Source organism: Ictalurus punctatus, chromosome 13 (genome assembly GCF_001660625.3).
Source record: "Ictalurus punctatus breed USDA103 chromosome 13, Coco_2.0, whole genome shotgun sequence".
In the NCBI taxonomy this organism is placed as follows: Eukaryota; Metazoa; Chordata; class Actinopteri; order Siluriformes; family Ictaluridae; genus Ictalurus; species Ictalurus punctatus.
In genome coordinates, this window is record NC_030428.2 from 29,727,501 (window position 1) to 29,741,521 (window position 14,021).

Below are 14,021 nucleotides of genomic sequence, written 5' to 3' on the forward strand. Positions count from 1 at the left end.
ATCTGGACCAACTATGAGATAGAAGTGGCAGCGTATAACGGTGCTGGACTGGGAGTCTACAGCCACAGAGTGACGGAGTGGACACTACAGGGAGGTACGGGCCTGATCCGACAAAAACCTTTAGATCCAGGACATTCGAATATTACAAATACAGAGGTTTATTCCAAATGTTTCTCTCTCTCTCTCTCTCTCTCTCTCTCTCTCTCTCTCTCTCTCTCTCTCTCTCTATACTCTTTATCTGTATGTCTGTTAGTCCCAACTGTTGCTCCAGGTGATGTTCAGGTAGAAGCTGTAAACTCCACCACCATACGCTTCACCTGGACTGCACCCAACCCTCAGTTCATCAACGGCATCAACCAAGGATACAAGGTCAGATCACACACACACACACACACACACACACACAAAATTTGTGTATTTTGCCATAACAAAATGCTCTCTCTCCCTCTCTCCAGCTTTTAGCATGGCAGGCGGGGCAGGGGGAGGAGCTTACACTTGTTACAGTTCGGCCGAATTTCCAGGATGGCGTCCACGTTGGCTTCATCAGCGGCCTCAAGAAATTTACAGAGTATTTCACATCAGTGCTGTGTTTCACCACACCAGGGGATGGACCACGCAGCCCCGCCCAGAGAGTACACACCCACGAAGACAGTGAGATACTTACACACACACACACACACACACACACACACACACACAAAATAAATGGAAATATATTGGCGTAACATTAATATGAATTTCTCTCTCTGCAGCTCCCGGTGCTGTTGGTCATCTGAGTTTCACTGAAATTCTTGATACGTCTTTGAAAGTCAGCTGGAGAGAACCGCATGAGAAGAACGGCGTCCTCACCGGTGCTTCACCTTTATTTATACTCTGTTTTTATTTAAACAGACATACACACGTTCAGACAGACAGACAGACAGACAGATGGATAGATACCTTTGAAGAAAAATCACTGAATGTATGAAAGACACTGCTTACCTTTTCACTAATGGGATCATAAATAAATAAATAAATAAATAAATAAGTACAAACAAATATTTAAACACCTAAAAACATTTTCTAACATAAAACCAGTTCAGAAGTCTGGAAAAGTTGAAAATATCTGAGGAACTGGACCCTCACTAATCCTCATGATTGGTGCTACAGCTGGAGACGTGTGTTTATAGTCAGAGGAAGACCAAATTTCATGTTTTGGTCCTGAACTCCATCAGCAATGTTCATGCTAACACAAGTGCGCTGAATGCAAGTTAAAGCCCTCAAAATCACTGTAAAATACGGAGGTGGGTCAGCGATGATTTGGGCGGATTCTGAGGGGTAAGAACTGTGTGGATGGAGACTCAGTGCTGTTATTCTCTCCATACGACAGGCGCATTCACTAAAAACCAGTGTTCTTGAGAAGGGGTTTTACTCCTTAAGAAAAAGATGTGTATGTGTAAAAATATGACTTATTACATGTTACCCCAGAGGGGGGCAATAATTCTACATTTGACTCTGTGTGTCTGTGCAGGATACCGTATCTCATGGGAGGAGTTTAACCGGACGAACACGCGTGTCACACACTACCTGCCCAACGTCACTCTGGAGTACCGCGTCACCGGACTTACTGCTTTAACTACCTACACCATCGAGGTGGCGGCAATGACGTCTAAAGGACAGGGACAACTGTCATCATCCACCATTTCATCAGGGGTACCACCAGGTACACACACGTACACACACACACACACACACACACACACACACACACACACACACACACACACACTAATAATAACCCTCCAGATAAATGAACACTAAAGCTAATAAGCTACAGCTAATACACGGTGTAGTGTTTCATTTCCCCAAATGTAATCATTCAGGAGAGTATTCATTTGAGATTATCTTTAATGGTAGCTCCCAGGAGATTTGTTAGGGCTTTAATCCCTAATCCACAATGTAATTTTACATACTAACTCCTTTTCCACCAACACAGACCCGGTACTCGTCTGGTTCTCCAATTCTCCAGAGAACTGGTTTAAGACTTGACCCGCATTTCCACCATGTGAGGGTTTCCAAATCCACAATGTAATAATGACCACAAGCATTTATTTCACTTAGCAGCCATTTTAATTCAGACAGATGTTTACTTTATTTACTTATTCAGCGGCAGCTATGTTTAAATGATACTTAATCGATAAAGTCTGACACTGTAACCATGTCTCTTCTTAAAAGGACTAAATTTGTGATTTCACAGCAATGGGGGTGAATACTTATGCAATCACTTTTTATTTGTAAACACTTTGTGGAAATAAAAATCTGCACAACCCTGTTAAAACTGCAGACTTTTGTGATGTAAAAAACCCCCAAAATAAATCATTTAATTTCCTCTTTTAATGTGATAGAAAATCAACAAACTACACATAAAACACAAACAGAAACATTTTAGAGAAAAAAAGTTCAAATTTATGTCTAGAGCACATTTAAAAGCAGAGTTGCACCAAAGTGCTGTACAATAAAACATTGAGCATATAAAAAGAAAACATGCAGCGTAAAAAATATAAACACATTAAACAGAATACAATCAGAAAACTTCAACATTAAACACTTAAACTGATCTTAATAAAAGCCAGAGAGAATAAATGAGATTTAAGAGACAGTATAGAACTGGCTCTGGGGGAGCAGACCTCACATTTAAGGGCAGACGGTTCAAAGGTTTAGGTTCTGGAGCAGAGAAGGCCTGACCACCCTTAGATTTACAACGACCACGTGGGACATGTAAGAGAAGCTGATTACATGACCGAGGTGCTCTTTGGGGAGAGTAAGGAATCAGAAGGTCACTAATGTATTTTGGTGATAAAGCCTTGTACACAAAAACAGCAATTTTAAAATAGATTCTAAGCTTCACAGGAAGCCGATGTAAAGTCGCTGGAATGGAGAAACATGATCCCTCTTTTTTGTACCAGTAAGAAGTCTCGCTGCTGCATTCTGGACCGTTTGCAGGAGAGAAATGGCAGTTTGAAGCAGGCCACAGTATAGGGGATTACAGTAGTCTAGACCAATCTCACATGAAATAAATTGCCTTTTACCACTGTACTGATTTGTTCCCCAAAATTTAGTGACGAATCAAAGTGTGACCCATGTTATAATGGGTCATGTGACTGTGCTCAGAATCACATTCGAGCAACTCATGTTCAAAAATAATTATCATACAGCTGTCATCAATTAAATTATTCTGATTAACCTCGAATAAAGATCAGTTGTTTCTGTAGGAGTTTCTTCACATCTTCTTGGTTTCATTCAGTTTCTGAAGCCATGGTCTGCAAATAGCTTAGAAAGCATGTATGGGATCTCACAGTTGAAAGGTAGGAGAGGGGCACAAAAGAATTTCCAAAACACTAGATGTACCATGAAGTTCTGTGAAAGGCCATCATTAACAAGTGGGAAAAATGGAGCACCACAGTGACATCACCAAGAACAGAACGTCTCTCCAAAACTAACGAAAGGACCAGAAGAATAGTTATCAGTGAGGCTGCTAAGAGAATTACAGCAGCATTAAAGCAGCTGTAGGAACATCTGGCAAGTGCTTGTCACTCGCTGAATGTGACAACAATCTCTCATATTCTTCACATGTCTGGGCTATGGAGTAGGGCGGCTAGACGGAAGACAAAACAAAAAAAGGAACATCCCAGCCGGTTTAAATCACCCCAAACCTGTGATAAAATCTGTTATGATCTGCTGAGATCCAGGTAGAACTTTTTGGGCATAATTCTAAAGGATATGTTTCATGCAAAAACAAGACAGCTTATCACCCAAAGAACATTATACTCACAGTGAAGCATGGTGGTGGAAGCGTCACACTATTGGGATGCTTCTCTTCAGCTGGGACTGGAGCTCTAGTCAAGATAGAATATCAGCACGACACCGATCCAAAGCACAACGTCAACAAGGAACAGCTTCAGAAAAAAAGATCTGTGTCTTGGAATGGAACTATCAGAGCTCAGATTTAAGTCCTATCTAAAACCTGTGGAATGAAGTGAAGTCTTGAAGAGAGTTGTGTACAGGAGATCTGATCGCTATTTCACAGGTCTGGAGCATTTCTGTAAGGAAGAGTGCAATAAATGTCCAAATCAAGATGTGCTAAGTCAGTAGACTCTTACCCCAAAAGACTTCTGTATTACAAACAAAAGGCGTTTTAACATAGTATGAGTTAAGGGGTATGTATACTTATGCACCCAGGTTATTGTAAGGTTTTTTTATTATTATTTCCCCAAAATCATTTCTATTTGTGGGGGGTTTTTTTGTTGTTATTTCACATTGAAGGTGGAAAATATTCCACTTTAATATTATGGGACATTTTGTATAGATACAGGACATACACTTAAGATCAGATGCAAATGAGTGAATGTGTTTATGGTAAAAACATCATTTGGAAATTTGTTTGGGTTTTTTTTATACATGTTCAATCCATTTGTGCACTCAAACGTAGCTTTAAGAGAAATCCAACTATATAAACAACTTTAAGGAAAGTTGATGTGTTATTAGTCTGGCTCTCTGTACTCGACACTGGATGGAGTGTAACATGGCCCGTTCCCTTTATGTCCTGTAGATGTCACAGTGATGCTGCACATTTCCATGTTCATGCCTTCAGAAAACATTAATTTCATTAATTCATTAATTACATGTCAGGCAGACCTGTAGTTTAAAATATCCAAATTCATGTTTCCATTAAAGGATATTAAAAGTCTAATATGATGGTAATAAAGCAGCATTTCAGTGTCATTCACTATGTAATTTATTGATTAACTGTCAGAATTAGAACTTATTGTCCTGTTTGTGTTCCTCTGTAGAGCTTCCTGGTCCTCCAACTAACCTGGCAATCTCCAATATTGGCCCTCGATCAGTTACACTGCAGTTCAAACCAGGTTATGATGGAAAGACCTCCATCTCTCGTTGGCAGGTAGAAGCACAGGTGAGCTACTGATTACATCAGAGTAGATGGAACAAAGCTATTAGGAGGTAACTATTATTTTCCAGGTATAAGACTCTGGATTGTGACCTAAATCACAACCCCTTTACTACATCATTCATGGGTGTGGCTGTTGGTTCTATATTCTGTTTTCAGATCAGTGTAATTGGAGAAAACGAGGACTGGGTGATGGTTCATCAGCTGACAAATGAACCTCATGCTCGCTCAATGGAAGTACCTGCTCTCAATCCCTACACCTTCTACAGGTACTGCACCTGTATTGTAACTTATATAGCTTCTATAAGGACCAAATCTTTTGTACAAACCATAATCATTTTGAAGGTACCACAATTTTACCACATCCCACACACCTTCTACAGATGCCTCACCTTTACTACACCCCACCCTTCTTCTACAGATACCTCACCTTTACTGCACCCCACCCTTCTTCTACAGATACCTCACCTTTACTGCACCCCACCCTTCTTCTACAGATACCTCACCTTTACTGCACCCCATCCTTCTTCTACAGATACCTCACCTTTACTGCACCCCACCCTTCTTCTACAGATACCTCACCTTTACTTCACCCCATCCTTCTTCTACAGATACCTCACCTTTACTGCACCCCACCCTTCTTCTACAGATACCTCACCTTTACTGCACCCCACCCTTCTTCTACAGATACCTCACCTTTACTGCACCCCACCCTTCTTCTACAGATACCTCACCTTTACTTCACCCCATCCTTCTTCTACAGATACCTCACCTTTACTGCAGCCCACCCTTCTTCTACAGATACCTCACCTTTACTGCATCTCCCCAGCTTTTACAGTTACCTACAGTTTACCTACCTGTAATATATTTATTGTACCATCTGCAGAAATCACACTTTTAGTACTAGCATCAAATTTTATGGTACACTTTAAATATCTTTAAAGAGAAATATACATATATGAAGACCACAATGAAAAAACGATCAGAGTCAAAAAACAGTATTTTTGAAGTTGTGCATCCATGGCTGTTGATTGAGCATTGAAGAATGATCTCATAAATGTACTGGGATGATAGAAACATTTAAAATAAAGCCATGCTATGGAAAAATTATTAGAGTCCATAGCCTACTGTGACAAAATCATCACAGTCCAGTCACATGACCGAAATCAGCCAATACGCTTTGAGTAATGGCGGACACCCAGCTGAGTGAATTTCATTGTTAACTTACTGTCAAATTTCTTCAACATATCTCATTAGTAATTTCTCTCAGCAAACTTCAGTACTAGACCAAACCACATGGACGAGTATCCTCAACAGACAGATAAACCACAGAAGAGACAGATACATGGAAGTAAGGCAGAAAAATGAACTCCCTGATCAATTCCCTGTTAATGACAGAAGTGTGGATAATATTCAAGTCGAGATTGATGTATAATGTATATTCTGTGAGTTTTCAGTATTTAAGTGATGTTGATGATGCTTGGTTGAATAAATTTGTATAAGTTCATCACTCTATTACTGTGAATACTCATGAAAGAAAGATTAGAGTCCGCACAAGCATTTTTTCATGCATCAATTAACACAATGTAAACAATAATGGCTGATAACTTTTGGTGTCTTCATGATTTTCTCTGTTTTCAACTATTATGACATAAGAAGGTTCTGAACTTTCAAATTCTGGAATTCAAGCACAATGTGACTCTGATCGTTTTATCATTGATGCCTTCATATATTATTGCCACCATCATGGTCAGCTTACTTGTTGTGTTTTTTGATGATTTTTTGGTGTCACCTGCAGATTTCGTATGCGTCAGGTGAACATTGTGGGCACCAGCCCACCCAGCCAACCTTCTAGAAAGTTCCAGACCTTGCAGGCTCCACCTGACATGGCCCCACTTAACATCACACTGCGCACAGCAAGTGAAACCAGCCTCTGGCTCCGATGGGTGGTACGTCTTAAACACACACTCACTGCCTGAGATCTCATTATCACGTACCTCATTTAGGTTCTTATTTATCACGTATTTTCGCACAGATAATACAAAGTACTTTTTGGACTAGAATATTTGAATGTTGTTTTATTTGTTTTCCAGCCCCTGCCAGAGTGGGAGTATAATGGAAATCCAGAGTCTGTGGGTTATAAAGTGCACTATAATCGGATTGGACCTCATTCTAAAGTTCTAACCCACATTATTCTCGACCGTTTGGAGAGGGAGTTCACCATTGAGGATTTGGAGGAATGGACCGAATATGAGGTCAAAGTTCGAGCGATTAATGGCATTGGAGCTGGACCATGGAGTCAACCTGTTCGAGGGAGGACCCGCGAATCTGGTATGATATTAAATTGCTCGTTTTTTTCATTACTAGTCCTCGATAAACATCTCAGTGGTTTGTTTAATATCCAGTTCAATTCTGTTCAAGCCAAAGTTGGTGGTAAAATACCTGTATATATGTATGTACATATGTATGTATGTATATGTATATATGTATGCATGTATGTATGTATGTATATATATATATATATATATATATATATATATATATATATATATATATATATATATATATATATATATATATGTATGTGTATATATGTATGTATGTATGTATATAAGTATGTATTGTAGCCAGATAAAGTGAAGATGTGGTACCTGTAGAAGTTGGAGTCTGTTCAGGTTTCGTACCTATAGAAAGTTTGTTTATTTTACTTCAGGTGCAGTACGTGTGTAGGAGAGTAGAAAGTATAGGGGATGTATTATTGTAGTGATAACTGAAAAAGGTGGAGTTTGGGACAGTTTTGTACTGTTAAATCAGTTATGGTAGCAACACTATTTAACATCTATTTAATTCTCTCTCTGCATTAATTTTCTTTAATAATTACATCTTTAATAAGTTCCTTCGTTTATGTATGGTCATGCTACTCCTTGTTTTTCATTTTTTCAGTAAAAAAAAAGCGTACGCATAGCTCCTCTGTGTGCTTTTAAACCACAGATAAGGTCCCTGACACCATGTCTCCCTTTATTATAATCCTCTTTGATTTCTGACATAACTCTTTACTTGTATGTGCTTTAGTGCGGAAATAAAATTCAGTATCACATGAGGAGTAGATAAGTCTGCTCTCTGTGGTTATGGAGTTCAGGCAATTTGTTCCATTGAGCTCTTTCTCTCTGTCTTGCCCTCTCTCTCTTGCTCTCTCTGTGTGTGTGTGTGTGTGTGTGTGTGTGTGTGTGTGTGTGTGTGTGTGTGTGTGTGTGTGTGTGTGTGTGTGTGTGTGTCGGTGTGTGTGTGTGTGTGTGAATACAATTCATAACACAAGTACCTGTCTTGGCAAATTCCAGGCATTGTTGTTGTTGTTATTGTTGTTGTTGTTGTTTGGATAAGCAAATTTCTGCTCAAACCCCGATAAGAGATAACATGTGTAACTATTTTCGAGTTCATTTTATTCTATAGACTCTCACGTATGTGTGTTATTGATGATCATTTCTCTGTTTTTTTTCTTCTCTCTTTTACACTCTAGTGCCCTCCTGTGGTCCGTCTAATGTCTCAGCTTTCTCCACATCCTCGAGCAGTATTCTGGTCCGCTGGTCTGAGGTTCCTGAGCCTGACAGAAATGGTCTCATCCTTGGCTATAAGGTCATGATCATCAAATAATAATAATACCAATAATTTTGACTCGTAATAATAAATTTCAAGATTCTCAAAAAAGTGTTTGTCTCTGTTTGTTTCTTTCAGGTGGTGTATAAGGAAAAGGATTCAGACTCTCCTGTTCGGTTTTGGACAGTAGAAGGAAACACCACTCACAGTGCTGAGTTAACAAGTTTGGGGAAATATGTCCTCTATCAGATACAGGTTTTAGCGTTCACACGTATCGGAGATGGACTCCCATCCTCTCCTTCGATCCTGGAACGCACTCTTGATGATGGTAGGCATGACAATCACGATCACATCAGTCACATCAATTACGGTGTACATGAGGTTCAGAAATTTGATAGAGTAGTGCAAGAGCTTGTGTCTAATCTCGAACAATTCAGTTCAGTTTTATTTGTATAGTGCTTTTAACAATGGACATGATCACAAAGCAGCTTTAAAGAAATCCAGATATGCAGTAGATTTAAATTTATCCCTAATGAGCTGGCCAGAGGTGATGGTTCAATTCAATTCAATTTTATTTGTATAGCGGTTTTTACAATAGACATTGTCTCAAAGCAGCTTTACAGAAATATGAACACGGTATACAGATATTAAAGGCGTGAATTTATCCCAACTGAGCAAGCCACTGAGTGGCGACGGTGGCAAGGAAAAACTCCCTAAGATGTTTTAAGAGGAAGAAACCTTGAGAGGAACCCGACTCAGAAGGGAACCCATCCTCATCTGGGTAACAACAGATAGTGTGAAAAAGTTCATTATGGATTCATATGAAGTCTGTATGGCGTTAGGAGCAGCCGTAGTCCCAGCAGTGTGGAATTAAAGAAGATTTGAGCTCCATCCAGAGGCAGAAAGGATCTGGATCTCTAGTATCTCCATAAATTCGTGTTTGGCTCGGCGAAAGGAGAGAGGGAGAAAAAGAAAATTATGACTGCGAAGTAGTAGAACAGAATCTAGTCATGGTAGGCTTGAGTAAACAAATACGTTTAAGCCTAGACTTAAACACTGAGACTGTGTCTGAGTCCCGAACACTAATTGGAAGACTGTTCCATAACTGTGGGGCTCTATAAGAGAAAGCTCTTCCCCCTGCTGTAGCCTTCACTATTCGAGGTACCGTCAGATAGCCTGCATCTTTTGATCTAAGTAGGCGTGGCGGATCATATAAAACCAAAAGGTGGCTTAGATATTGTGGCGCGAGACCATTTAGTGCTTTATAGGTTAATAAAAGTATTTTATAATTAATGCGAGATTTTACTGGGAGGCAATGCAGTATTGATAATATCAGTGTGATATGGTCGTATCTTCTAGTTCTAGTTAGGACTCTAGCAGCTGCATTCTGGACTAACTGGAGTTTGTTTATGCTCCTACTGGAACATCCAGACAGTAAGGCATTACAGTAATCTAGTCTAGAGGTGACGAATGCATGAACTAATATTTCTGCATCATGTAGTGACAATATGTTTCTTATTTTAGAAATATTTTTGAGATGAAAGAAAGCTATCCTAGTAATATTATCTACATGAGCATCAAATGATAGGCTGGAGTCAATAATCACTCCAAGGTCTTTAACTGCTGCACATGATGAAACAGAAAGACCATCCAGAGTAACCATGTGATCAGAAAGGATACTTCTAGCTACACGTGGCCTAAAAAAAGTATTTCTGTTTTATCAGAATTAAGTAGAAGGAAGTTAGTTAACATCCAACGTCTAATGTCCTTTACACAATCCTCAACTTTACTAAGCTTCTGTCTGTCCTCTGGCTTCGCTGAAACATACAACTGTGTATCATCAGCATAACAGTGGAAGCTAATTCCATGTTTACGAATAATTTGACCTAGGGGTAGCATATATAAAGTAAAGAGCAGTGGGCCTAAAACAGAACCCTGTGGAACTCCAAAAGTAACCTCAGTACGCATGGAGAATTCACCATTTACATCTATGAACTGATAACGATCGGTCAGATAAGACCTGAGCCAGGAGAGGACTGTTCCCTTAATACCAACAACATTTTCTAATCTATCAAGGAGAATAGTGTGATCTATAGCATCAAAAGCTGCACTAAGGTCGAGTAACACAAGCAGCGAGACACAACCCTGATCAGAGGTCAGTAGAAGGTCATTTACTACTTTAACTAACGCTGTCTCTGTGCTATGATGAGGTCTAAATCCTGACTGATACATTTCATGAATGTTATTCCTATCTAAGCACGAGCATAACTGCTTTGCTACAACCTTTTCTAAAATCTTAGAGATGAAGGGGAGATTTGATATTGGTCTATAGCTGGACAATTGAGACGGGTCAAGATCAGGTTTTTTAATCAAGGGTTTAATAACTGCTAATTTAAGTGATTTAGGTACATAGCCAGTGCTTAGGGAAGAATTGATTATATTTAGAAGTGGTTCAATTACTCCTGGACAAATCTGTTTAAACAAACATGTAGGTACGGGATCTAGTATGCAAGTTGATGAATTGGCTGAAGAGATTAATGTAGCTAGTTCGGTCTCTCTAAGCGGAGCAAAACACTCTAAACATTGATCTGATATTGCTACATTGTCATGTAATGGGTTTGTTACAGTACTGTCCAGTTTTAATTTAAGGGAAAGTATTTCATGTCTAATATTTTCAACCTTATCAATGAAAAATGTCATGAAATCTTCACTGCTATGTAATGACTGAGTGTTTCTCTCTGTAGTGGTTTTATTCCTAGTTAATTTTGCTACTGTGTTGAAAAGGAATCTAGAATTATTTTTGTTGACTCCTATTAAGGTGGAGAAATAGATTTTTCTAGCATCGCCAAGAGATTTCCTATATTTCAGTAGGCTCTCCTTCCATGCTGTTTGAAATATCACCAGTTTGGTTTGACGTTCTAATTGTTGAGTGGTCTGTTTTAAGGTTCGCGTTTGATCGTTATACCAGGGTGCAATTTTTTTTTCTCTAATTATTTTTCTTTTGAGTGGAGCCACTCTATCTAGCGTGTAGCAGAGTGTTGACTCCAAGCTTTCAGTCGCCTGATCGAGTTCTATGGGATCTGACGGTGATCCAAATCTAATTGATGTTTCTGCGAGGTTATTTATTTATGGTGGCAAGGAAAACTTCCTGAGATGACATGAGGAAGAAACCTTGAACAGAACCAGACTGAAAAGGGGCCCATCCTGTTCAGGGTGACATTGCAGAGTGCAATTACTTACTAATGAATTGCTCTTACACAAATGTATGATATAAAGTCAAACAGTACTGCTGAATCTGCTTTGAAAGGATCTTTATTATGAGCATCATTGTCTTTTTTTACGTTATTAGAATTTTTATCGTTAAATCTGTATTGTCCAAGTGAAGTTATCCACAGAATAATGAATTAGACTTGAGTGTAAACTGTTTTCATAAGTGCAGTCTTTAGGTTATCCAATGAAACCATCCACAGCCATCTTTCAGGGTATCCATGTGGGGTCCTTCTCAGCAGCAGCAAGTGATTCTCAGGTGAAGGACTCTCCTAGCAGAAGTAGACCATCAGGATGGAGTAGGCAGGTCTGGTGGGCAGAGTCAGGATCACTGGCATCTCACCAGGAAGTGAAGGAACATGCAGCTGTAGAGAGAGTGTCCTACAGTTGTTTAAGAGGATGCCCACAGGTGTAGAAGAGTAGAAGCAGGGACTCGGACAGGACTAACATGAGGGCACTGAACTGTAACTGAAACAGAAAGGCCATCAAGAGTTGCTACATAATGAGAAAGTAGACTTCTAGCTGCCCGTGGTCCTAGTAGAAGTAGTTACTCAACTTCCAGTGTCTAATATCCTTTACACATTCATCAACTATCATCTGGCTTTACTGAAACATACAGCTGTGTATCATCAGCACAGTGGAAGATAATTCTATGTTCACTAATTATTTGACCCAGAGGTAGCATATATAATGAAAAAAGCTTTTTTCAAAGTAAGATCCCCTTCTAGGAGTAAACGTTCCCGTATGCGGGTTGAATTTGTTTTTTCAACATGTTAATCCCAGATCATTTCTTCCTCCATGGTTCCGAATTCGCATGTAGCCGCTAGCTCCTTTAGCGCCACGACATATCGATCCATAGTTTTAACATGGCATTGCCCTCGCTGGCGAAAGCTGTACCATTCGGCTACCACATTCACTTTCGGCTCGAAGAACCGATTATATATTTATATTAGTATTTATCATCTGTAATATAGTCTCTGGACTTCTGCCCACAGGCAGTGAATCAGTAGAGCGCGTTTGTGAGCTTCCAATAGCTCTTCATCCATGGCCATGACATAAACACGAATCCATGCCTTAAATGGTATCTACAGCTCTCCCACATTTTGTAGAAAGGGTGTAGTCTGAGATGAATTCCACTGCATTCTCCTCGCCAATATGTTATGTCTTTTTAAAGACACAAGCAACACACAGGTAACTCATGAACATGCTTAGATTACTCAGACTTCACTCCTCTTACTCCTACAGTACACTCAGATATGCTCAACACCTACTAGTGCCACCCACAGAACAAGTGGTGACACTACAATCAGCTGCTGTTTAGAGACACTGGACACCACTGAACTGACAACTCACTAATCTCAGTAACATTTAACCTCTAACCCTAACCCTCTGTCACATGCAGTTTAACATATCTTCATGTGTTGATATCCTCCTGACAAGATGCTTCTTCGGAGTTTTCACTGGAGAATCGTAGCCCAAACACTTGTCTGAATACAGATGTTCCTCGCTAGGGCTTCTTTCCAAAGTGAAAAGAGCAAACATATGAATGTTTCTGTGGTTTCTTTAGATTCAAAGATCTTAACAAAAGCTGAAGAGCTACTTCATGTTTAGGAGACAGATGGAAATCTTATGGTGTTTCACATCCACTTTCAGCTCTGGAGCACAGTTTATGGTCAAAACACAACCGTGCTAAGAAAACATTTTGTTTGTGCTAGTTATTGCGGAAACCCCTAACTGCACACCCAATCCCAGTTTTCAGCAAATCCATAACTATTGACATTAAGGAGACGTTAAATGGCAGTGTCGATAGATGCTGTGATGAATACAGATTAGCCAGGTGAAATAATTGGAAATTGGAGGTCTTACACAAAAACCTTCAAACACACGCACACCATGAGCTATTTGTCAGGACATGCCCACCTCTGATGATGTAATTGTTAGCATCTCAAACCAGTGGACATGTCTGGAACAAGCACTGGTAGAAAAGGAGAAACCAAGCTAATCAAACAAGCTTTAGCAAGAAGTAAATTTGAAGATAAGTGAATGGTAAACGGTCTGGACGTATATAAAGCTTTTTTAACCTTAGTGGTTCCAAAGCACTTTACACTGTGTCTCATTCACCCATTCACACACACACCAATGGTACCGGAGATGCCATGCAAGGCATTAACTTGCCATCGGGAGCAACTTGGGGTTCAGTGACTTGCCCAAGGAC

The 14,021-nt window shown here is 39.7% G+C and overlaps 1 protein-coding gene across 1 annotated transcript in view; it reads left to right on the forward strand.

The window, feature by feature from the left end:
* The window catches only part of sdk2b (sidekick cell adhesion molecule 2b), a 160,235-nt gene that overhangs the window by 131,068 nt on the left and 15,146 nt on the right, over positions 1-14,021 (forward strand). Inside the window, exons 17-27 of the mRNA XM_053684861.1 lie at positions 1-94; positions 254-369; positions 456-651; positions 753-851; positions 1,511-1,702; positions 4,830-4,951; positions 5,105-5,214; positions 6,744-6,894; positions 7,039-7,276; positions 8,463-8,578; positions 8,678-8,867. The exon at positions 1-94 is cut by the window's left edge and continues 88 nt beyond it. Of these exons, the coding sequence (XP_053540836.1) occupies positions 1-94; positions 254-369; positions 456-651; positions 753-851; positions 1,511-1,702; positions 4,830-4,951; positions 5,105-5,214; positions 6,744-6,894; positions 7,039-7,276; positions 8,463-8,578; positions 8,678-8,867 (1,624 nt within the window). The remainder of the gene's footprint in view (positions 95-253; positions 370-455; positions 652-752; positions 852-1,510; positions 1,703-4,829; positions 4,952-5,104; positions 5,215-6,743; positions 6,895-7,038; positions 7,277-8,462; positions 8,579-8,677; positions 8,868-14,021) is intronic.